The following is a 25,185-nucleotide window of genomic DNA, read 5'->3' as shown; positions in this document are numbered from 1 at the left end:
AGCGCCCAGCGTAAAGGCGGAAGCAGCCACGACGTGGGCCATGCACTGTTTTCAACATGGTGTTAGCGTAGCCGTGGTGTTACTGCGGCAGCGCCTTGCCATTGCTACCACCGCCGTTCTCCGTACTAGCAACATTTCGCATTTAGCCGGAGCAGCCTACTTTGTTCATTTGCTGCAATTCCTGGGGCCATGCGTCTCGTCGTCTTTATAAACTTCCACCGTGCGTAACGGCTCTAGAACACACCACGCATTCTTAAGGTGCAATAAATGGTTCCGAAATTTTAGAATGCACTATCACTAAAGCCCCAAACACCGATTTCACCAATCATTACCGGTATTACGTGAATACACATTTCTGTTTCGTCAGTAGTCCTGTACGGTTGGATAATCATCTTTCTGGACATGCCCCAATTCGCTTGCCTGTCACGCTACGTTACGATAAGCGTGAAAACTCCCCATCTGATGATTGTGGGCCCCATACAATGATTATGGGCCCCGTTACATGCTTAGATTGAACGAAAAAAAAATGTTTGAATTCTGCGCCTTGTTCAATCCTAGCCCCTCGCTAGTGGCGAAAAGTTCTAAGGCTGTGGCCCCTTCACCTGTCCGTCCCACCGCGTCACTAAACAGCTAGGACGCCCCATGTCAAAGTGGCGTGTGTGCACTGAAACTGGAATCATAAGACGAAGAAAACCGAATTTGTTACTCGAAATATTCGGAGACTGCCCCGTTCCCCAAGGTATAAACGACAAATACTCACCTATTACTCTGGTACATGCACTTCAGAGTGGCGGGGAAGAATGGATTTCACTACGTGTAAGAGTATTTGATTGCAATCGTAACGTTGTCGAGCCATTTGGACACGTATGCGACATCGCTAAGTATTGTATACGTATAGATACGATATCGTATACGTATACGACAGCGCAAAGAGCGATGGAACGACAAACGTTAGGCGTAACGTTAAGAGACAAGGAGATAGTGGCGTGGATCAGAGAAAAAAACGGGGATAGCTGATATTCGAATTGAGATTAAGAGAAAAGAAATGTAGCTGGGCTGGCCATGTAATGCGTAGGATAGATAATCGGTGGACCATTACACTTACAGAATCCGTGCCAAGAGAAGGGAAGCGCGGTCCAAGACAGCTGAAAAATAGGTGGGGTGATAAGAACATGAAATTTGCAGGCGCAAATTGGAATCAGTTGGCGCAGAGCAGGAGTAATTGGAGATTGCAGCTAGAAGCGTTCGTCTTGCAGTGGACATAAAATAGGTTCGTGATGATGATGATGACGATGTCACTTTGCCAACTCTTATTCACAGGAGATGCCTATAAGCGGCATTTTTACAATTCCGTTGCCAACAGGCAAAAATGTTTGACCAACGACCACAAACTAATCAAGGGGTGGAGGACCAATCGCAGGCTAGCACTACCTTGCTCACCCGCCTATCTACTTTTCACCAGAATGGCTCGAACTCATTGAAACTCTCTTCAGCGTGCTCCTCGCCTCTTGTCAGCGAATCAGAATAATAAAAAAACCTGTCAAGGACGCAATGTTATCCGATTTCCAATGAATCAAAAGTGGCATATAAGCGAACAGAGTGTTTGACTTGGCTGTTCAACTAAATGCTGCGGGTCACCTCTCGATGCTTGCGTCGGTGGGTATGCATATTTGACATCAAAAGATTCAAACAAACTCGGAACAGAATTGTTTTACATCTCGTGTCCCCTGTACTCTGCGGCAAGGCTTTCGAAGGTCGCATTTAGAGAGGATTCACAAGATTGCGGCCCGATCGCACCAGCCGAAAACCTGCGGTCACACAGACTGCTCGTCACTAGAAAACTGACAGTTGTGACAGCACCGTACGAACGGGTCGTAAGCGTTGCACGGACGATAAAACCGGCCTCATGCTCGCCTTTTTTGTCGTAGAGCACGCGATCAAAAAAAAGGGGGGGGGGGGGACTGCATTATTCGGCTTGTATATTCGCTCAATAAGCCGCGCACTATAATGACTTGGTTACGAGTACCTCTAGCTGTGTCACGCATCTTAAAAAAAAATATCATGCAAGAGCTCAAATAAGGTATCATGGTTGATTTTTCACATTCACCACCACCATTTGCTTAGCCTGACATTTCAGAATTTGTTCTCACCATTCTCTTTTTACTTCCATTCCTGTCGCTGCTCTTTTGATTTTCTTTCTTCTCGCGTTTTCTCATTGTCCCGAAACGAAAGTAATTCCTTTCATTCGGTTAGTGCTTGTTCGTACCGCCCGCCTTCTGGTATTCAGCTCAGCAATGCCTAATTGAAAGGACTCGTTGACTCGGGGAAGTTTCTCCTGATGCGCGCAAATCGTCGTCACATGAGTTGCTGCTGCGCTGTGGGATATACGCGGTATTCCGTTTTCATTTATTTTTCGGTTATCAGATATCTAGTTTGCGTGTATTTATCCACGAGTTTGCAGCAGCGTTGCCCTGGTATATGAGAACGCACAAACATTTAGGATCCGTCAGTTCCACTTTGCGGGCAACCTTTATATATACCGAAGGCCGAGACGGTGTTTTCCTGCGTGTTTTTTTTTTCTTTAGCGAAAGCGAAAGTAATACCGACATATCGATGCAAGATAGTGCTAAAGAGGCATGGCATTGACTGTGAAGCAGTTGTCTACTACCGCTATCACCACCAGAGATCTAGTTATTCAAACAACATTTGTTTCCTTCCATTAGCAATGTGGCAAGAAACACACACGCAAGTGAATGCAGTCGCACACGCGCACAACAGCAGGGAAGGTAAGCTTATCTATCAGACTGCCGACAAAACCTGAAATTTTCCGACAAGGACACACAGAGAATGGCACAATGAACGTGTAAATTGTGCCACTTTCAAGTCCATAACCTGCACTTGTTTGGCGGGTTCATGTACGTCCCCTGCTTGCAGTGGAATGCGTCCGAGAACTCGGGCATGTTCATAAGTGGCACGATGCACCGGGAGCGGCCAGGTGGGTAGCGGAATCGGCCGGATAGCCAAGGTGGCGAGGCCGTTGTGTTTGTCTCGCACCATGGGCTGCAATGGCCGACGAAAAATAGCTGGTTCGCTGTCATGGCAACGCCTGGCAACGTGGCGTCCCTCTTTGAAGGAGGCAGCGACGTGAACGCGGAGTAGGCGATCGGTGTTCCGCCAAAGTCGGCGATATTCTCCGAGTCCAGCGTATCGTTTAGGACTTCTCGCCTCGGCTGGAGGACCTGCGAGATGCACAGTCGTCCCGGTGGTCATCGGCCTGTTTGTTTAGGCCGCAATAGCGTGGACGGCTGATGAGACAGATGTACTAAGACTAGCAGTGCGGATTGAATCAAGTCGTGTTATCAAAATAATGATGGTGATCCCGTGGTGACCGTCCACACGTGCGCACTAACCATTGCTGGTTTTCCTTCTTTGGTATGCGTTCTTGAAAGTACTAATGAAATCTAGTGCTTCTTTCAGCTATATACATGTGGATCACTTTTAGTGTGTACGAGGGAAAAGCTGCGGAGGAAAAGTGGGCTCAAGAAAGCGCGCATGCGAAAAGAAAAGTGCCAGATTCTGATCCGCGAAAGCTTACGCTGAGGAAGGGAAAACCTAAACACCTGGCTCACAAAAGCAAATTAAAACAAAATCCTCGGCTGAGTGTTAAGCGCGATTTATTTTCTCCTTTCCTCCTCAAAGTTTTGATAAATGGGATCTACATCGAGAGTGGAAGCATCACCGATCAGTATCTGCACCAAAGCGCCAAAAGCGCTGCCAAATGCTGTCGGAATTTAGTGCGGTAACACGTGCGCAGAAGGTAAACCTTCGTAGTTTTCCCTTGGTTGCCACAGAATACTGTCAGTGAGTATAACCGCCTAGTTGTAGCGAAAACCACGCACTATGGCCTTCATGTTCTCTAAAGAAAGGAACAGTAGAAATAGGTGTTATGGTTCCAAGTTAGCGCATAACAGTAACATATCATTACCAATAACGTTGTTCTTTGTAACGTCAGAGCCGTGGCTCTTGTGTTTGGGTCCTGATCAATTTTCGGCACATAAAAGCATGCAGGTGCCCTTCCAGCCCAATCAAGTTCTGCTTCCAAAGTTCGCAAGAACGATATCGTGCATTGCGTGCCAGTTACAGTGAAAACTCGTTGTGGTGAAGTTGGTAGTCTAGCATGGGGAGAAAAAAAAGAGATTTATTTCTGGGGCTTTGCGTGCGAGAACCACGATATCCTAATCAGGTACGCTACAGTGGGAGATTCGTGGTAAATCTTGACCACCTGTGGGACTTTAACATGCACTCGTAGCACGGCACATGTGCTTCTTCTTTTCTTTCTTGTTCTGCATTTCGCTACCCACCTAAATGTGGCCTCACGGGTAGCATAGGGGGAGAAAGTATTTTGCCAGAAGTCAGCTGACCTCAGGAAAAGTCACGACAGAGATTTGGCACACCAAGCCACATATCGCTCGAGACTTTCGCAGTGCCTGTCGTCTTCGCTGTGTTCATAGGGCTTTGTTTCAGTGTCGATTTGCTCCAATAATTACGCGCAGATTGCCATTTTATGCGGCACACTTCTTGAGCTCCTGTTAGGACGTCAAACCGTTTTTGCGATAATTACGCTCAAAATGTGACTTTTAACGTGGGCGATATAGCGCAATGCTATTCTAATCAGTTTCTGCTCATTTTCTGCTACTGAACTCTCATGCTTGGCTGAAAATTTTGTGGCGCACGTACGATTCGGCACGCTCCTAAATTATTCTCCCTGTTGACTACTTCTATTGTTCTCTTCATCGCAATGATACAGCAATAGAGTACGAGATTTAGTCAGTCCATTTATGCAAATCGTCCATATGCGCATACGCACCTCCCACAAACATAATTTTGGCTGATTTCTCGAGCTCAATATTCTCACCTATAATACAATCAATAGGTTCTCTACTTTGATCGCTCTTATGACTACATTTCAATAGGTAAGCTACTCCCAATCTAGTGTCTTTTAACTTTTCTTTCCCATGAGGTGCAAATTCACAAATATTCCTCTTTCGCTCTCAGTTTTACATGCCTGGCTTGATTAGTATGCCTGTCGAACCAATATACGCCATCAATGATACTCCGGCGGTGTCTGCGCATGGCACAGCGAAGTGGATTGTATATCGAAAGCGATGCGGACAGAAATAGCCGACCTCTGACAGTTTAGCGCGCTGTGTTCTCGGCGCTTATTTCCTGTTGACTATAAACGCACGGGCGCCTATTTTGAATGCGATCTGCAAAAGGGGCAGAGTGCGGCGTCTGGTGAGAGCTACGTTAGCGATGTGTTCGTGCTGCTTGGTTCGCGCTAAAGCAAGGAGCACAAAGGTGCATTTGCTCACTGCTGCGGGCTCTATCTCGAAAGCGATCGCCTGACGTGACGGACGCATAGGCGGTATTTCTTCTTGGATACGCATAGAAATGCTTACGCATTAAAAAAAGACACACCACACCACATCCCACTGCATTGCTGCATTCCGCGATCTGTTCTGTCCGGTTCTGTCAAAGCAACCCTGCCCTTTCTAGTGGTACTGCAGAAGACGAGGACGTAGAGGAATGACTCGCCTCTTACGAAAGGGCGAGCGCTCCACATCATCAGGACGATGCCGTGACACTCAATAAGTGGCGTTTTATTTGGGCAACATCGCAAGCTTGTGGCACCCCGACCACGAATATGATCTTACGACGATGGTGGCCGTTAAACAAACTTCATGAAGTATTTGGGCTCACCGCAATTCGTAAGCTTCACGTCGAGTAACTGTCGCGCCTACGTGCGTTGCGGAGCGGTGCAACATTCGACAGTTACATATAGAAATGTAGTCGACCTGTGCAAGCCTGTTGGAGCTGCACTGGCCGATTCTGAGAAGATTGAGCAGCTCTTAAAAGGCATTGAAGATGACGTGCTCTATATACTGCTCGCAAAGCATCCCGCAACAGTGTTTGAAGTAATACCCTTTCTCGTAGGCGCAGCATGGCCTTAGTCGCTTTTGCGCCATTAAACTCCAATTAAATAACTTTCTTGTAGCTTTCGGGAATGTGTGGAGGTTTTCTGGACATCTGGCTTTATTCTGCGTGGGTACCACCATATGGCGTAGTGACATTAAACTTTACAAACTTCCCGCCATGACGTAGGGATGACGTCAACCAAACTATGTAAAAAACAATCAAAAGCTATTCCTCTGCTTTCTATTTCACCACGAATTTTCTACTGCTGATCACTTTTCATGATAAAGAGTAGTGGCCCGTTAGCTGACAATTATGAATTTTAAAGCGTTCATTCGCGACGCGATAAACACAGTGACGACTTAATGTGCGCTTTTCAGAACCTTCTCGAAAGGCACACATGCCTGGCAAGCTCGCCAATATGTGACAAGTCTGGACCTATGGTCTCAGACGTGCTGCAAAAAATGCACCATATAACTACTTTATAATAGCAGCACGGGCATAAGTATACATGTAAATGATTTAAGCATCACAGCCAACGGCCAAAGAATTATGTTGTCTTCGTATAAGACCAAAAACGTCCTTCATCCGAAGTCTCCTTACACTGCGCAACGCGCCCTAGACCGAACGCGGAAAGCTTGCGAAGGTATCAACCGCGCACTCATGATGATGCGACAAAGACAAGCCCCGAGCAACATGTTGAGTTAGACTAGCAGGACTCGCAAGTACGCACGGCGTAGGTGTTTGTGATGGAAACATCTCACAGGGTGCCGACAGAAGGGTGAGGCCATTGCGTCATTCTTGGAATCATGGCGGCGCCCACACAGTGCGACTTCTCACACCAAGGAGTCAGAATTTTCAATCGCCCTAAAGTTAAAACGGCTTCGGACGCCCGCGCCACTGCTTCCTCTTCCCTTGAACTCTTCAGTGCATTTCACGGGCCAAGGCGCAACTGAATCATGACAATGACTAGCCGCCCCCAATGGCGTCGGTAAGTTACTTTCTCACAATAAATTTCACCTTTATAATTATGTATGAATGCCGTTAAGAAACAGGAGTATGTGGCTCTATTATAAAGAGACAACGCGGTGCCGATTCTATTCGTTAACGTTTTGAAGTAGGATTACGGGTCGACTCACGTGAAACACAACCTGTAGCTTGGAAAGATCACGCAGCTGCGGTGCCCTTTAAATCGATGGGACTATGTGGCACAGGCTCCAGTACGACAAAAAATCATGCCAGCAGCTGTACTGCGTCTAATGTACTGTGCCGGAAACACATGGCTGAATTGTTAAGCAGCAGGCTAATTAGCGGGCTCCATATTTGCATCGCATATCCTTGGACTTCCGGTTCCCAGGGAGTTGGCCGCGAGGTAAAAGAAAATTAAGCGCGTAGCATTTTTTTAACATGCAAGGGTTGTATTCTTCATCCTTTACTTTTTGAGACACTTATCTTGCATGACGTAGTGTTTAGCGCTGCATTTCACTATAGCGACGGATATTCCCTAAAAGGCTTGCGGCGCTCCTCGCGTCAGCTGTGCTGCAAACTTACCACCCCTTATGTGTGATCCTTTTTATTAAGTTATTTAGCCTCATAAACGAAACAAAATGAAGCTACGGCTGTTAGCACTGCAGGGCCCATGTCCTGGTGCATGCTCTTGGAACTTACTAATGCTATTTCTTCGGCTCATACATGCGGAAAAACTCGACATCATAGCAGGCGCGTCGTAATGAGGCAATTCGTAGTAATCCTGACCACCTGGGTCTGATTGGCGGGCCTCTAAATCAAAGTGCACGAGAGTTCTTCCATTGTGTCACCATTGAAATTGCTTGAAAGTGATTGAAATTGCTCCGGAATTGCACCGGAGACCATTAGCTGAGCACCGCAATGTCATAGCCCCTAGGATACCACAGCGTGCGATTGGCAAATCGCCTATTAGAGATGGTTTGGGTGCACTATAAAACGGTAAAACTTCAGCAGTAGATGGTCTCGGTGTCTTTTTCGAGGGCCACGGCTGAGTCAGAGAAGACATACGTTAAAGTTCGCTCAAAAGACGAACGCGCGTTACAACTAATAAGAGACATCCTAGCGAATCACAATCAAGGGTATGCCTATAGGTCGCGCGTTATAACGCGCAACATGTCCGGCACATGTATGCTTCTAGCAGTCGTAACCAAGCTTTATTAAATCTAGAAGCTACTGCTGCGCATTACTTCTGCAGTTCTTTGGTGGCCGCGTTGGATTTTCATATCCATTCTACCAAAAATGAGCCAAATCAGACAGAAGATTTACTGAGGAAACTTCATCCAATATGGATCCAATAGATACTATCAGCACTTCAGATATGTTGAAAGTTGAAAAGAATAGCAATCGAGGTGATAGAAGAGAATTAAGTAAGGCGTTACGAGTTAATCAACAAGAGCAAGCGTTTCAGACAGTGGGTAGGCCTTTGTTAGGTTTTGTAGCAGGTTACGTCGCAGCACGATGTTTATTAAGAATGGTGTGTTCCCTCCCACAACAAGCTGCGACTTCGAATGAAGTCGCTCTAAACGCGGGATGTGAAGGTACTCTCGCCATCGCTTCGAGAAATTTCACTCACATACTTGTGGAAGTGCCGCAAGCAAAGCGTGCTGTTCACATAGTGCTCGGTCGATTCAGGAGACAACCAGCGCCTCAGCTTGGCGTTCTCGTCATACTGTGATCCGGTGACGTCATAGCCATGCATCATCTCGTGACTCATGATCTGGCACAAAAAGATCAACGAAGGGTACGTAGGGCAACGTCAAATAAACACTCTTGAAGAGTGAACAATGGTTATGCCATCGGCATGCTGCCTATTACAGTAGTACAGAAAACAGCAGGTATGTGGCTGTCCGGCAGGACTTTTCCCCAAATAATGAGTTGGTAAATGTTGAGGCAGAATTGCCTGCTGGCCAGCTTGCCAGCTGAAGGCGCTGGATATGGGGTGTCGAGCGAATCACTGTGTCTTACGTTTGTCTAATGCTTTAAATTTGGGAGCCGATAGAGCATTGCCACCCAGACTCTCAAATTATCCACTTCTTATGAAAGAAGTTCAACGCGTTACTACTTGATATTTCATATGAGCCGAAAAAACCGGATTGCTGAGGCCTCTTCCATGGGTGTATGAACATCAGTACTTGCGCTCCTTCCAGCGGACAAACTAACACGGAAGCACTGGCATTCGGAGTAATAAAGTCGCATATTCCGCTAAAGATAAGATTAAAGGGTGAAAGCATTGTGAGCTGCGTTTTCATATTCTTTCTTATTTGGTTTGTATGCGTTGAAAAGATCTGGCCTCATGTATATCAACTTCGAAAATACTTGGCATCGTTTATTTGACAAATACTATACATATACACTACGAGAACGATATAGAAAATGCACAAACTGAAGCTAATATTCTGCCCTTGCAAAGGTGCAGTATCCCACTAGGTTTTAGCTAATTTATGGAAAAGCATATGTTCTTTCTCTGCAGGACTCACGAAGTAACGGGTGACAATCGTACCGACGTGCATGCTCACCGTGCCGATGCTACCATAGTTGAAGCCAGCAGGCCCTTCAGTGTAAAAGATGTTGGGAAGCAGCACCGCTACCGGCACCACCATGGTGTTATACTTTTGCAGGTAATGCGCGTTCGCTGTGCTCTCCCCATGCAGCAGCATTGTTGTGTCGGTCCAAACTTGCTGAATGGCGGCTGCTGCTGCCTCCCGCCAAGCAATGAAGAAGCGATCAGTGGGCAAGTCCGGAAAGCTCGCTGTGTGGAGAGATAGATCACCGGTAAGAGAGACGAGGAAGACGTATAAAGTTTTTTTTTTTTGCTTTAGTGCAATATTTGAAAATTGCCTGTAGGATGCAGAACTAAGCTGCTCCTTGACCTCGATTACTTTAATAGGTGGACATTATTTTCGCGATCGACATTGGCAATTGTCCATATAAAAAGTAGTGCCAACACCTTTTAGACAAATTTTTTCTGCACGTGGTCTACTGTAGGGATATATCAAGTGCAGCAGGTGAGCGTTTAGGGCCTACCTACTTCGAAAAATTTTGAAGATTACACCACATTCGAAATATATGTTGCCGAAATCGGCCACGAAATACATTCTTGTTATTTTATTCCCTGAATTATTAAGAAGACCTTTTTCGCGAAATGAGGACCAACACTGCTTCACTGCATGCTTTAACAAACGGTAATGTTTCCAGACACTTTCCATGTGCCCATGTTTTGATGATGCTGTGGCTTATAAAGTGCAATATGTGCCTCAAGTAGCTAGTAATAAATTTGATTGGAAAAATTTTGTTACGTTCTTAATTAAACACTTTGATTTCTTGAGTAAGTATTGGTCGTGTATTTGAGAATTTCAGCTCAATGAGAATATTAGTGCTATTTGCCGCAGGAGATTTTCAAACTTTGGTAACATTACGAAAAACACCTGGCACAGCACAAGCCTTTATTTCGTCATTCCTTATGCTACTATCACGTAGGGTCGCAAATTTGTCAGTGCAGGCACGCCTGTAAGGAATGCTGACACTGTCCTACTGGCGAGAAGTTGTTCTCTCAAAAACGGAACAAGATGCTTTGATGCCGGTCCAACTCTTTAGATACTTGTAGAACATAGATATATGTATAAGGCAAACGCTGGCCCACAATGCATGAATTTTTTGGATTTGAATGGGTAAGATAAATTACAGTACCCCTAGAAAGCGAAATGTATATTTAGGACCCAGTATGCTTTACAAATATGCTAAAATGATAGTTATAAAAAATAAAGCACGCCATGTTTACAAACTCTCAACTTCCAAAAAATATATAGTCTTGTCACTTGAAATTGATAGAGAATCTAAGGCGGGCAAATTAGCTCTACAAATGCACGCTACAGCTTACACAAAAACTTTGCAATGTTTACTAAGTTTTAACAAAAGTCCTACTCACAAATGATTGGTAGACTGCAGCTCGATGCAGAAAAATATTTGTTTTCGCTTTAGAGGCATTACTATGTAAAGACATGAGACTATTTACTAGTTGCGAGTATTACTGTTTATTGTCAAGATACAATGTTCTAACCGTAATTGGGCTATTTCTTGACATTTATTATTTGTGAATATTTTTACGAAATAGTTATTAACTATATCGCTAGATTTCAAGAAATTAAAACGCAGCAAAACGCGTCACAATTGTTGTTGAGGTTGCCTGCCTAGAAAAGTTATCCTGTATTTAGTTAGGAATAAAAGCATGGGCCCTGGCGCATTAAGGTGACCAGCAACTGTACACTGTTAACAAAATTTGTTGAGGAATGGTTATCAAATTTGTCGGGAGTTTATCGTAGAAATTAAAACAATGTGCGTTGTGGCAAACCAGAGAAAATGTGCGAATTCGGTAAACATTAAAGACATTAAAAACTGTCATGCATCTGAGAGTAGCACTAAGCTGCACAGAAAATCTACACGAGGAATGAGACCTTGTGGCTTTCCTTTCTGGCTTAAAGCTATTCTCTGGTAGAAGTGAATTTTCCTCATTCAAGAGCGGGTACTTGAGTGTGTCAATGTTGCACTGGTTCATTTCGGTCTGCCAGGCCCACCGACAAAGAAACAGAGCTCTAGACCCAGTCGCGGAAACAGTGGTCCCGTCTTTTTTTTTATATGGAGTTCTGGCTCGCAGAAGATAGCCAACGTAATATAAATACTGTTAGTTTTGTTAGCAGTCACTGCACTCATTAGTTGTAATCGGTTTTCCAGCTCGTGAAAAATTCCGGGAATTTAAGCTTCACGAGCGATGGTGCTTCAGATATCTGCATAATTTACTTCACTACGTCAATAAATCGCGAAGATAGTTTCTGCCGTATTATGTGCAAAACAAACACAGTCATGATTAGAGTGATTGAGTTCTCATGCTGACGTCCTAGCATATGTCACTTTAAGCTGTTAGTTGCCCTGTAGGAACCGCGGAACTACTACATAAGTGAGATATCATTGAAGTTCTGAGATCATTTCTTTTATTTCTTGCACTAAATGAACTTGACGCAATTTCAGTCAAATAATCGTTATTTTACATTTACTTTAAGTTACATCAATCAAGTGAGAAACTACTCGTGCATTGTAGAAGATCAGTCTAAAACTTGAAGACAAAAGAAAGCATGGCCACATCGTTACCGCTTTACAGTTGTACAGTGACAAAAACGGGACCTTGAGTGGGTTTAAAAATCGTCAAGTCACGCAGTGAGTGACGATGCAGTTGAGGCGTGGCCTGTAATACTTCCCATGAATCCTCGAGTGCGGGAACATCCCAGGTGGTCAGCTGTAATGCATGTCGCACAGAACATCTGATAGCGTTGCCGATTGCAAGAAAAAACAAGCTCTAGTTTGCGAGGACTGGCTAGAAGTTCTTCAGGGGGAAGCCGTTTCACAAGGAAAATCAAGCTATTTGCACGTCTGATAACCTTGGGACAGCTTTTTATCCGCTGGCAGCTGCTCCACGAATTCGTCCGCGCTTATTGTTCCTACAAAGACGTCTGCGCCTTGGTTCTCTTGCGGTGGCGAGTAGATGGGGCCACGAGACAGACAATCGGTAGCGGTGTGTTTTTCTCTGGACTCGTAAACCTCGGTGATGTCGAGAGGTACTGAGATCGATAACCACCACCTCCTGCAGAGGTCACATTGTAGTGACCCTCAACAACCGCAGTGACGCAGCGCACGTTCGCAGCGGGCACATGCCTAGTGCCGAACCCTCAAAGATCGCCGTAGTGGTTTCTCCGAGAAACCCAGCAGCCGCTTGCGACGCCACCTTGGCCAATTGCTTCCTCAAGATGGTGCGCTACAGCAATGTGTTTACCATCCGACAGGTAACCCGGCGGTCCCAGTCTTACCTCGCTACCTTCATCATCATCATCAGCAGCAGCAGCAGCCTGGTTACGCCCACTACAGGGCAAAGGCCTCTCCCATACATCTCCAACTACCCCGGTCATCTACTAATTGTGGCCATGTTGTCCCTGCAAACTTCTTAATCTCATCCGCCCACCTAACTTTCTGCCACCCCCTGCTACGCTTCCCTTCCCTTGGAATCCAGTCCGTAACCCTTAATGACCATCGGTTATCTTCCCTGCTCATTACACGTCCTGCCCATGCCCCCCCCTCCCCATTTCGTTTTCTTGATTTCAACTAAGATGTCATTAAATCGCCTTTGTTGCCTCACCCCCCAACATGCGCTTTTCTTATCTCTTAACGTTACACCCACCATTCTTCTTTACATAGCTCGTTGCGTCGTCCTCAATTTCTACAGAACCCTTTTTGTGAGCCTCCAGGTTTCTGCCCCGCACTTGAGTACTGTTAAGACACAGCGGTTATACACTTTTCTCTTTAGGGATAATGGCAACCTGCTGTTAATTATATGCCAATACCTGCAAAACGCACCCCAGCCCATTCTTGTTCTTCTGTTTATTTCAGCCTCCTGATCCGGATCCGCGGTCACTACCTGTCTTAAGTAGATGTATTCCTTTACCAGTTCCAGTGCCTCGCTACCTACCGTAAATTGCTGTTCTCTTCCGAGACTGTTAAACATTACTTCAGTTTTCTACAGATTACTTTTCCTACCTTCACCTTCGAGTATAAGACGCACTTCATGACCACGTCCTGGCTGGCCACTGAGGCTTCCACAATGCCTACACATGCCCCGAGATTCGCTGCTTCTGGCCTGCTCCATCAAAAACAGCGTCTGAGTGAGTTTCCTCTTTTGCTTCGTGTCAGTGCTCCAAACGCCCGACATCAACCCTAAAACGCCCCACATCGATCACAACCTCTCCTTTCACCAGACGCACGTCTTGAGTTTGTTGGCATTGATATATATGGTACCTTCCCTTTGACAGCCTCAGGTCACCGTTAAATAGTAACTTTGGTCGACCATTTAACGAGCAAGGCGAGACTGCGCCACTTCGATCAGATACCGCTTCTGAGGCCAATGACTTTCTCGCGTTCCATCGTGTTGCATCCCGGTGCACCCCACGTTCTCTTGATGGACCCTGGCGATACATTTATTTCGTAAATTCTCGAAGAAGCTGTTGGGTCCACTCATACCATGCACAAATCTACTTCTAGGTATCATCCGCAAGCCAACGGCCTTATTGAGCGCTTCCTTGGAACGATCACTGTCATGATTTCGATGTGTCTCCGTTTCGACCCCGCTGATTGCGATAAAATTTTCCTGGATCACATTCACATTATCTTATAACTCTTATATTCAGCGGACCACCGGATACATCCCTTTTTAATTGTCTATGGAGAATCTCCTTGATTGATTTTCGAGCCAGCATTATTTTTAGCACCTACTTCACCTAACGCGTCCCTTCCAGAATGATTTGTTGCCCGTGCTTCACACTGCCGTCAATCATCCGCCGAACCACGGAAACTACCCTAGCTGAGAGGAAACTTTGCTGCGACAACAAATGCCGCGACGTCTGTTTTCATCCTAGAGACAAAGTCTTGCTTTAGATTCCAGTCCGAACTCCTGGCTGTAAGTTTTTTCTTTAACGTTACATTAGCCCACACACCATTTTGCAACAAACTTCTGCGCTGAACTATCTCGTCGTCCCAGCACAATCCGTAGCTGATCGCCATCGCGGGATTACAGAAATTGTTGACGTCTCGAGGATGAAGTCCTTCACACTCCATTCCGACGTTCTCTAAACTTTGTCGAGGCTGGACACTTCCATGAGTGGCGGAACTTCGTGTAAATATATATATATATATATATATATATATATATATATATATGAATATTGTGTGTGTGTGTGTGTGTGTGTGTGCTTTACAAATGAGTCGAACTGCAACCAGGCACTGAATTCAAATTTTTGATCATTTAAATATTTGAACTCCCCAAAGGCGTTTTATCAAAGTGCAGATAACCAATGGCCATTTGATCGACGGTGCCTGAATACGTGCCGAAGAAAAGCAAAAAGACTCGTACGTCGGGTCACTAGACGGGTGGATTTAGCTACACTGACCAACCTCCCTTTGGCACAAAACTCGGGAATTCAGGCATTACCAGCATGGCGGTATGTCAGGTAATTGACGTCATCGCATGCCAACCAACTTGACGCCGTGGCGCTGCAATGTCCGTACCTATGGGCTTCCTATTGCGATCATATGTGAGTATCGGATTAGTTAAAGGCGGCACACTTACCGTAGTATTTCTCCACATAGGCGCCATCAAGCAGTGCTCCAGCGGCACCGATGTGATGCCGCATATTCGTGATTTTCTTAAGCGCGGTTTCGCGCACAGATCCCGTCATCCAGCTTGACATTCGGAATGCTGCTTGATAGGCCTTGCGAATATTGGAAGCCATTTCGTTGGCCTCCATGAGTGTCTTCTTGCTGACCACTGGTTGTTGGGCGCAAAATAAGGAAGAAAAATGAAGCTGAGGTTACATTGATTCCTTACGATCCTATGATCCGTTCACTGCTACTGAAGGTAGAAATTGCGGCCCCCTAGTGCAATTGAAATCTCGTTTCATGTACGCAACCTTTCAATCTGCATTCAATTTTGTACGAGTTCACTTAACTTATGTGCGACTTTAATTATTCGTGCACTTGTAAAAACATGCTAGTGAGTTCTGAAAGCATAATCACAAGTTTATCCTCTTATCGGCATAGCCCTTCTCCTTCAACCCGATGACCTAGGGAGCACTTTTACAACAAGCGATTTCGAAACCCGACAAGCCACGTGGAGCATGATGATAGTTACAGTTCTGACGGCGTCTTGTGGCTGCTACATTTGTTTCAACTTTTAAAAGGTGTTTATTCGAATCACACGTCGTGTCAAACCGCAACACACAGTTGCCTTGCGGCTGGAAATGCACCTAGGTACTCAACAAGCGAAAACGAGAGTTTCTTACAACGCAGCTAATGTTGTCGCCAGACCTATAACTTTAACCACACCGCCCTCCCGCATTCGCTCCAACCTTCAGTACGTTAAACCGCTTTCTTTTTCAGATAGAATCACGGGTCCACCTTAGCGTCTGGGATTGCGTATACAATTTCGCGTGTTATTATTGCAGCAGTAGCGTCTCTACGAAGAGATAGCGAAAAAAAAATTAAAAAATATATTGTAACCGTAACAAGAGCTGTCGGGGAGCGATGGCTCAACATTTAGGTAGTCAGGAAAACTACAATCGTCTGCCGCCAGACAGGCCATAGAATTCAGTCATGCGGTGAGGTAAATCGATCTCAAATTGAAGGAATGACAAATGTGGTAGGAACGATCGGAAATGATCGTTAAAATCAGCGAAAGCTTTCTTATCTAACCTGCCTCATATTTCCACGCTATTCCTGAATCGTGAAACCTTATGGACACATCAGCAAGCACACAAAGTGTCCATCTTGCTGCTACCACAATGAGACCTGATATTCAGGAGAACAGACTGGTGGGCTACTTAGCACTGCATAACTTGAGGCAAAGCGCAAAAAAAAATACAAGAGGACAAGAGAAGGAAGCGCTGCGTCTTCGTTTCCTTCTACTGTGGCGTGTTATTTTTTGCGCTTTGCCTCAAGTTAAAGGGAAGCTGAAACACTTTTCGAAAAAAATGAGTTCTCTGCGGCATTCTACAGTTTTGAGTCCCCTGAACACGAATATCTGGTTCAAAAGGGGCGGAAACAAACGCAGGCGGCTGTTTTTCCAAGAAAACGCGCACGAGCGCCTCAGGGCATCGCGCGAACGCCGCTGGTTCCCGTGATTGGTCGGGGCCGCTGTGACGTCGTTGGCGGTAGTCGCCGGTCGCCGCCGCCGCATGTCTCCGTTTCAATGCGTAGCACCATTCCTTTCGCTCTGGTAGCACGCGGTTCTGCTGTTCTGGCTTCATAGCTGAGTTGCAAGATGGAACGTTCTCGCTGTCTCCGGCAGCTTGTATTGTCCCCGTACATGTTTGAACCCACAGCCGATACGGAAAACGATGGCGGCAACAGAGTCAACGACGATATTGAGTGTGCCAACAGCGAGAGCGATGTGTGCACCTTCTCGCGCGCTGGAAATCTTTGCTCGTACGTATGCTTTTTTTTTCATGTAGCTGCACGTTGCAATGACGGGAGAAAAATGCGCTAAAGTGTCACTGGGAACATGCTGCTGGAAGAATGCCGAAGCACTAACTTCTCATTAGATTTACACGTGTGCAATTCCGCGTTGTCAAGCACCTTGCCGCTGCTTGTCTAAAGTCCCGTGGTTTTTGCAGCGTTGATACACGATCGCGAACATAAGTGCCGCTTTTCAAGGCGCGCACATGCAGTGCTGTGAGGTGCAGTCATGGAAGTTGCTTATCATACACATCCAGAGATGACCAGAGGTATTATATGTGCAATATTCATACTATGGTTCGACGACTTTGCGAGTGTGGCTCGATCAAGAATCGGTATGCGTGCTCCATGCTAGTGTTGACATAAAGATATTAGGCAGTTTTAGCACCGCCGTGTGGTAAACACGATAAATGAACCGTACGTCGAATGTCACTAGGCAAGCCTACACTCCATTTGATACCTCAGGTGCATCGCTGTGGAAGCTACGCTCGAAGTCTGGTCACCAAAATTTATTACTGCGCGCGTTTCCGTCTATGCTTCGGAGCGTGCCAGCGGCGTTTGCTCGCGCGAGCATGCACGTGAAGCTGCCGCGACGGGCTGCAATTAAAAAATACCGAAAAGAAATTTTTTTTAAAAGAACGTGTTAGCGGCCGTATAAGTACACGGATGGTTTCTATGGGTCAATTCTTTTTTTATTTTCATTCCGAACTGAGCTTATATATGGAAAGCTTTCTGAAAAATCGGGTCAAGAAACACCGAACTTTTTCTAAGTGCGAACGCAGCCACTGCAAGAAGTATCTCAAGCCTCCACAGCGTTGCACTTGATGTATGAAACGGAGTATAGCAACGCTAGCAACAACGCGTTTTCGCATTTGTCGTAAGGCTATCCGGCTACGCTAAAACTGTTACCAGACGTTAAGGGCTGCAAATGTTTGTATTTCTCCAGTGCATCAATGTGGGCCTAATCACGCTTTCATTAAACTAGGTGCACCTGCATGTGCTGCGTATTGATGGAAGATGAAGAGAACTGCTTGTGCTGCCAGGAGGTGCAAGAGATTAGGAAAAAACAGAAGCGCACGCAGTGCGTAACAAGTTCAAGACAATTCAGGACTGTGTGCCTCAGCAGGGCAGTACTGGAAGTGGCACTTGCCCAGAAAGGAGTCGAACCGGCTGGACAAGGCAAGAAGTATACACACAGGTGTGAAAATGATATAGCCAATGGAAAAAGAGTGATGCGGAACAACGCGGAACCACGCCGGGCTTCAGTCGCGCCGATTTAATTGGAATACCGATTGCCCGCATCGTTGTCAAGCTCCGATGATAGTCACTGTCGCGGAAATGGTCCGAGCACAGCACAGTTGATTTCGTCGGCACGAACTTATCTCTCCTCACCGCACGTACCCACTGCGCTGAAAGCTTCTTTTCCTTCGGGAATTTGTGAAACACCACATCGTCTCGCCCGCCTGTGTTCGCGCAGCCGAATGCTGCACAGAACGAGGGCATGTTGTTGGGCACCCTTGGCTGTAGGCACTCACGCAGCATAGAAGGAAAGAGTTTACGAAAATCGCAAAACAAACGTGAGCGGCGGCGGCGGCGGCAGATCTCTCGTAGCGTCGTTCAGTAAAGCGCAGGACGGAAAGAGGCATGCCAGCACATGTCAGCACACCGGTGCGCAGCTCGGTTGGCTCGGTCTCCGCCCGTGACGTCACTCTCGCCGGTTCTCTCCTCTGCCAACGTCCTCACCCGGCGCTCCGGGAAGCGATGGTGGCGTGTCCGCGCGGGTGATTTAGAAAGCGATTTCCGCCCGTTATATTAACAAAACGAAAAAAAAAATTCGGAACCGTAAATAATTAGGTCTGTTCTTCCCAATCCCAGCAATTCATAGAAATTGAAAACCGTTTCAGCTTCCCTTTAAGAGAATCGATACACGACATAGTATTACTGACGATCAGAGCGCCGTTGTTGAAGCACAGCAGCGTCCCACACTATTTCAAGTACCATTGCTGCTAAATTGCTGCAATGACTTTCTATCAAGCGACCGCCTTTGAGGCTGAGTTTTCCGCTGTGAATGGCGCGAGTAGCAGCCGCTGCGCACGAATGGCGTTCTCCTCCTCTGGTGCATGATGTCACTCATGCGTGGACCAGCCATGTGTCTTGCACTCCTCTTCCTTCGCACCTGTAATTTCTTGCTCAGCTATTCACTCTCCTCCTAGATTGACCAACGTTCATGTATAGTGGAAGAAGTATCTAAAGAAAGCTATTGCTTTTTTTATGTTTTCTTGGCATATAAATTATAGGGTTTGACACGTGAATTTCGCGCTCTGAACGTTAATCTTTTGTTCTTTTATGTTCGTTCTTCAAGTTCTCCTGTCAGTGTAATACTAAGCGCAATATAACCATGAATTCCCACCAACTAACCCCGTTCATTACTTTGCTAATTCTAGGGTATTGGCGGGAAATCTAACAGAAGCCAATAGCACGTATCCAGTGCTGAAATTCAACTCAACTCAACATTGAAAATTCAACTGCAAACTCAACTGCAACAACATTAACTGACTGACGTGATACATGGCAGATGGAAATTAACATAGCCAAAACTAAACACGTAAAATTAGCTTCGATAACTTGACCTACCTCTGACGAGTATAAAATACGCGGTATTGCTGTTGACTCAGTGTCTTCAATCAAGTACTTGGGTGTCCTGTTTACCTCCAATTTAATATGGAATGCTGACATTGAACACATCACCACAAAAGCATGCAAAAAACTTGGTTACCCGAAACGGCACTTACACCTTGCGAACACAGATACCAGGTTTCGCGCATACAGTTCTCTTGTCCGGTCCTCTTTAGAATATGCGTTCATAATTTGGTTCCCCATCACACTAATCTCACGAACACACTCGAATCAGTTCAAAATAAAGCTGCCCAATTCATCTTAACTTCATACTCTCGATGCCAAAGTGTGCCCGCCTTAAAGAAATTACTCAATCTCCCTTCACTTGACATGCGCAGGAAATTATCATGGTTGTCCTTCTTCCATAGCCTTTACCACAGCAACATTGCATTCGCTCGAGTCCATATTCTTCCCACTCCCGACATGTCGACCCGCACAGACCATGTTCATAAATTAAAACTTACATTTGCCAGGACTAACGCTTATCAAAATTCGCCTCTAGTTTTATCTATTGCCGAATGGAACTCGCTACCTTCAAACATTGTCTCACTTACGGAATCACCATCATTTTATGCAGCACCGCTAACCTTCTTAGAGTGGGTCAACCTGCCCGAACCAACATTTGCTTGAATATTTACTGAAACAGTGTTTTCATGTGCTTGGCATTGTATAAAATTAATTTCCTTTCATCCGATATATATCTGTGTAGGTTGTTTACCGAAATCATCATTCGATTGTATCTTTAAACTCGTGTTCTGATGGGTACTGGTTGGTAACATCGCATTTTGGGCTGTTATGTGTCTCTCATGCTACCACAAGCTGTATAAACTCCGTTTCTCTATTCTTTCTTTCTTTTTTCTATTTTGTTTTTTTCTACTCGACGTTTAGATCATAGATTTTATTGTTCCTAATTCCTTCCTATAATATTTCCATTGCACACATTCCACTTACGCTTGAACTTTTTCGTCCCCCCCCCTATGTAATGGCCTAACGGGCCCTTAGGGTACTCAAATAAATAAATAAATAAATAAATAAATAAATAAATAAATAAATAAATAAATAAATAAATAAACAAATAAATAAATAAATAAATAAATAAATCTGTTAGCGCAAATAGCAAGGGAACAGCAGCCAGCACACTGCACTTCGCTCAAGTTATTCTCAACTCTTCTTCCAGTTAATATTCAGTGAGAATGACCGACATTCATCCAAATTATCCGAAGTAACTAAACAAAACAATCGCTTTGAAGCTTAGGCGAATTTTATAGAAGATTGATGGTGTCAGTTGACGCGTACAGGTTCCATTTAATAGGCACTACGTATGTGAGATCCCATTCAGTATGTGGACATTCAGTATGTGGACCTCTCGTCGAGCAGCGTCGCGCCATAGCTGCTGAATTAGTGTGGTCGGTATATATATGGCAAAGTAATCATCTATACATTGCGCCAAAGTAGAGCACGTAACTTTGGCTGAATTTATCCCTGGAAACTCGGCGTCAGCTTCTATACGTAGTCATATCTGATATTTTGGCTACTGACGGAGACTTCTCCCGGCGACTACAATTACCCTACTGTGCAATTGCTCTCTCTCTCTCTCTCTCTCTCTCTCTCTCTCTCTCTATATATATATATATATATATATATATATATATATATATATATATATATCCGGAACCTTCACTAACTATTTGTGTCAGCAAATAATATAAGCGCTGTAGTGTGGCGCAAACTATACTGCGCACTTTTCCACGCTAAAGCGAGCCCGTCAACTCACCCGACTGGTAGAACCGACTGGTGATAGCGTACCCCATTAGCCTGCTGGCTTGACTGTAACAAACATCTTCGGGGTTTTTCTTCTCCACCAGTTGATCGGGGTCAGTGTATTTTACGAGCTGGCGGAACACGCTCCAGCCCATATAGCACAGCATTCCGTGCGGGCCAACGTCCTTGGATTCGAGCGCCTTCGCGAGAAACCGCACGATGCTTTTGCGGTAGGTGATGATGTCGCGGCCTCGGTACATATTTTTCGTGTACTTTGCAATCGGTGCCACCCACATTTCTGCAAATGACACCACGCCACGTTACGCGCAGCAGTGCGGCAGACTACAGAAGGCGACCGCCTCGCATCTATCAGGTTTCTGTGTCGTGACGACAATGCGGACATACAGGCAAAATTCAATTTACTACAATTAACTTTGTCGCAGTATTAAATTTAGGAAGTGTTTTCCATTCTTCGGAAGATATTGAGATATGCCAAAGTGTAGGAAACCTTAAAGCAACCAAGCGAACCCAATGTAACGCCGATTTAACAAAATTTTCAGCGGAAATACGGGCAAAATATGGGAATAACATGGGCATGCCGGGTTTTCGCTCAACTGACACGTCACCTTCGGCCTGTTAAGAAAGTGTGCGCCTTCTGTTAAAGATTGCAAGACGATGGTCAACGCTTTCACTGCCTGCAATCTGTGCCTACTCAGCAAAAATATATTTTTTTTCCTGATGGATCAATTTGATCTTATTGCAAGATTTATAAACTGTTTACAACTTCAATGTGTTCTAGGTTTAACGAAATAATTATCGGGTTCGTACGACTTCCTTCAATCAAGGTTCAACATTGGTCTTTTTACAGTGTAACAAGATTGGAGATAGCAAGGCATCCATTATGGCGTTGAACTCAAGCGCCTCTAACATGCGCGTTATGAATGCGAGCTACGCATACTTTTTAGCGTAGGCAACTATTTAGCGTAGACACTAATCGTAAGAATGGGACGCGAGTAAATGTTATTGTGGAGACACCTTCTGATTGCCGTGTCCACTTATAAGAAGCGAAACATTTAATGGCGATTGCAGGGTGTATCTCGAGTATTTTATGACGCGAAAAAAATGAAACTTACCTAATCTTCCCATATGTACGGTTCTGAAGAATTTCTTTCCTCTCCCCCCCAAAAATATACGAATGTTCCTAGTGGGTTGTAGTTGCTTAATGACTGCTACAAGTTGCTCACAGCTCTCCCATACGTTACTAGATATTCTGCTATGCTAATATCCCCAAAGGTCGCGAATGTCCCAGATATCTAATCAGTTGTTCTTCTAGACATCCCTTTTGTTTTTTGCTGCAACTTCGCTGCAAATCTTGGTGCAGCAGTTCTTTGTTTGTTTTGTTTTCTTCGCTAATCGGTGCAACTGTTTTAAGATATTATCGCCAAAGATGCGCCTTGCTGATGGCCACTGACGCCACGCTCAGCGCAGAATGCGATTAAACACCATGTAACAGTGTTGTAACAAAAAGGAGGTGCACAAAGGCACAGGCTTCTCGACTCGCGCCAGAATCGCAGCATTCGCCTTGTTGCGGATGTACGTTAACACCGCTTCCAGTCTTATGCTAGGGTGTCACAAAGGTAACTGTGAAGTGATGAAATAAATATTTATGATAAGGTTGAATCAAATCGCAGTTCTATGTGCCGTATGGTAACGCAGAACATGCAATTTGCGTGGTAAATTCTGTGAAGTGCACACAAAGAAAGGCTGTACGACAACAACTTTCACACAATGCACGAAGTATAGAAAATCGTTACCTAGTACTGTGTAGAGCAAACTCCAGCAAGCCTCTAACATTTGTTTAACAATGTTTGTCAACATTTCTTAACATTGTTTAACAGCATGGTTTAACATTTGTTTAACAAGGCAGGTCTTGTGCAGACCTGCCTTCAAACTGGCAGTGGACGTTTTCAGCACCTCTTGTAGAGGTCACCATAATGCCGCAAGTAAAACATAACATTTTAAGACAACCCTTTTCGCTGCATACTTACTTTTCAGGGACATAGTACACATAGGTTAGACTTGAATCGTGATACCCACATTGACCGTCCGAACGCGTCTAACATCACTATCACCAGGCTATTTAGCCACGCCGCAGCAATGCAACATATGCCAGAGACCCGGAATCAGGCAACCTTTCTAAACGAAACGCCTAAGAAATTGGCAAGATGGGTAGAAATTGATAAAGAGCGGGCTGTGTGTCCGATCATATGAGAGGTCCCTTCATAGACGTTGCCTTACCAACTAGCTCGGGTACAGATCTAAGTGCACTCCAATTAGGCCCTTGACTCATGTTATCAGCGCAACACAAACGGGATGCACATTTCCTTACGTTCTGCTCCTAACTTGAATCACGCATCTAGCAACAAATTAGGCCATCTAACTGCATAACCTTCAATTAAGCCTTTCGTGTGTTAGCCAAATATATACTACACCTCAAAGATTGCTAAATACAGAAGCAAAGTAATCAAAATGGTGTTTTGTTTAGTCCGGACAGAATACAGCCAAGCAGTCCAACAGAAACTCGGCTACGAAGAAATGCTCAGGCCTAGTCCTCGCGCGTTTGAAATTGAGCTTGCCCATTTAGGTCAAAAATGATATTATTTGTACCTCTAATCGGGCAGCCCTGCGCGAGGGAGACAGCTGCTCTTTCCTTAGTGAATTGTTAGGAGTGGCCTTGGATTTTGGCAAGGTGGACTATTACACGGCACAGAAAGGGGCCCAATTCAGAAGTAACAATATGCAGATATCTTGACAGGGTTGAGGCGAACCGTTGAAGAAATTGAGACGCCGGAATATTGTTTCCGTAAAGGGTTCACAGGCGCAATAATGTTACGTGCTCAGTGTGCAGTCAACAAATACATACACATATATATAATGACAGGGAAAAAGCTTTCTGAAGAAGTATGCGAGCTGTGAGGGGAGGAGGGTGGGGCCTCCGGAATAATTTCTATGCCCGACGTGCACCTAAATTTAAGTTACAAGAGCGGTTTCGCGTCCTGCTTCTATCGGAATGCAAAACCACCCGCGCAACTTAGATGTAGTTGATAAACAAAGAACCGCAGGAAGTCGAAACTATTTTGGAACCTGAGACGTGAATCGAACTCGGGACCTCACGCTAAGCCGATGAACCTTTAAACGGTTGAACCACCGAGGCGAGTATTTAGATATCGAAAACTTTACTTATCCACTATCGGACAATCTTGGTGCTAAAATTGTGGGGATGTGCTTTTTTTTTCCTCGAGCTAATAATGCGTTTGTTACTCAGACAGCCCTTGCGGCAGAACTAATTACGACGAAAGTGCAAGAAAAGGCGGAACGCACCTCCAGTGATGACGGGTTTTGTCATGGCGCCCAAATCCTTGATGGGCCCACGTATCTCATCCCTTGCTCCTTGCAATTTGTCGACCAAACCAAGTATTGAAACAACTGTAAAAAAAAAAAAGATCTCGTTACGCAGCCTTAGCGAAAGCTGCGCCGTTTCACTGTTTTTAAGTCTGCGGCCCAGCATGGCACGTGGAGATCCACTTGCGAAAATAACGCGTCATTTAAACAGCTTAACTTCGAGCATTGCGTCATAATAAAAATAAACATGTGCTAATCAGTCCATTGCCTGTCCTCAGTCGAGCGCGGGCAAGGTCCCGC

General features: G+C 45.2%; 1 protein-coding gene across 2 annotated transcripts; it reads right to left on the bottom strand.

The window, feature by feature from the left end:
* Positions 1-2,729: 2,729 nt before the first annotated feature.
* LOC142574120 (neprilysin-1-like) lies at positions 2,730-24,963 on the bottom strand. Of its 2 annotated transcripts, none has more exons than XM_075683278.1 (5): positions 24,865-24,963; positions 15,164-15,361; positions 9,516-9,748; positions 8,573-8,716; positions 2,730-3,239 (listed from the first exon to the last, which is right to left on the bottom strand). In XM_075683278.1, the coding sequence occupies exons 1-5, from the start codon at positions 24,887-24,889 to the stop codon at positions 2,880-2,882; spliced, it is 960 nt and encodes a 319-aa protein (XP_075539393.1). In that variant the 5' UTR covers positions 24,890-24,963; the 3' UTR covers positions 2,730-2,879. The 2 variants fall into 2 exon arrangements, with proteins under 2 accessions (XP_075539393.1, XP_075539392.1); XM_075683277.1 differs by lacking the exon at positions 24,865-24,963 and adding an exon at positions 21,497-21,775.
* Between the last annotated feature and the right edge of the window lie 222 nt (positions 24,964-25,185).

This window comes from Dermacentor variabilis, chromosome 3, assembly GCF_050947875.1.
Source record: "Dermacentor variabilis isolate Ectoservices chromosome 3, ASM5094787v1, whole genome shotgun sequence".
In the NCBI taxonomy this organism is placed as follows: Eukaryota; Metazoa; Arthropoda; class Arachnida; order Ixodida; family Ixodidae; genus Dermacentor; species Dermacentor variabilis.
Note: the sequence above shows the minus strand (reverse complement) of the source record. Positions and strands in the feature narration are given on the sequence as shown.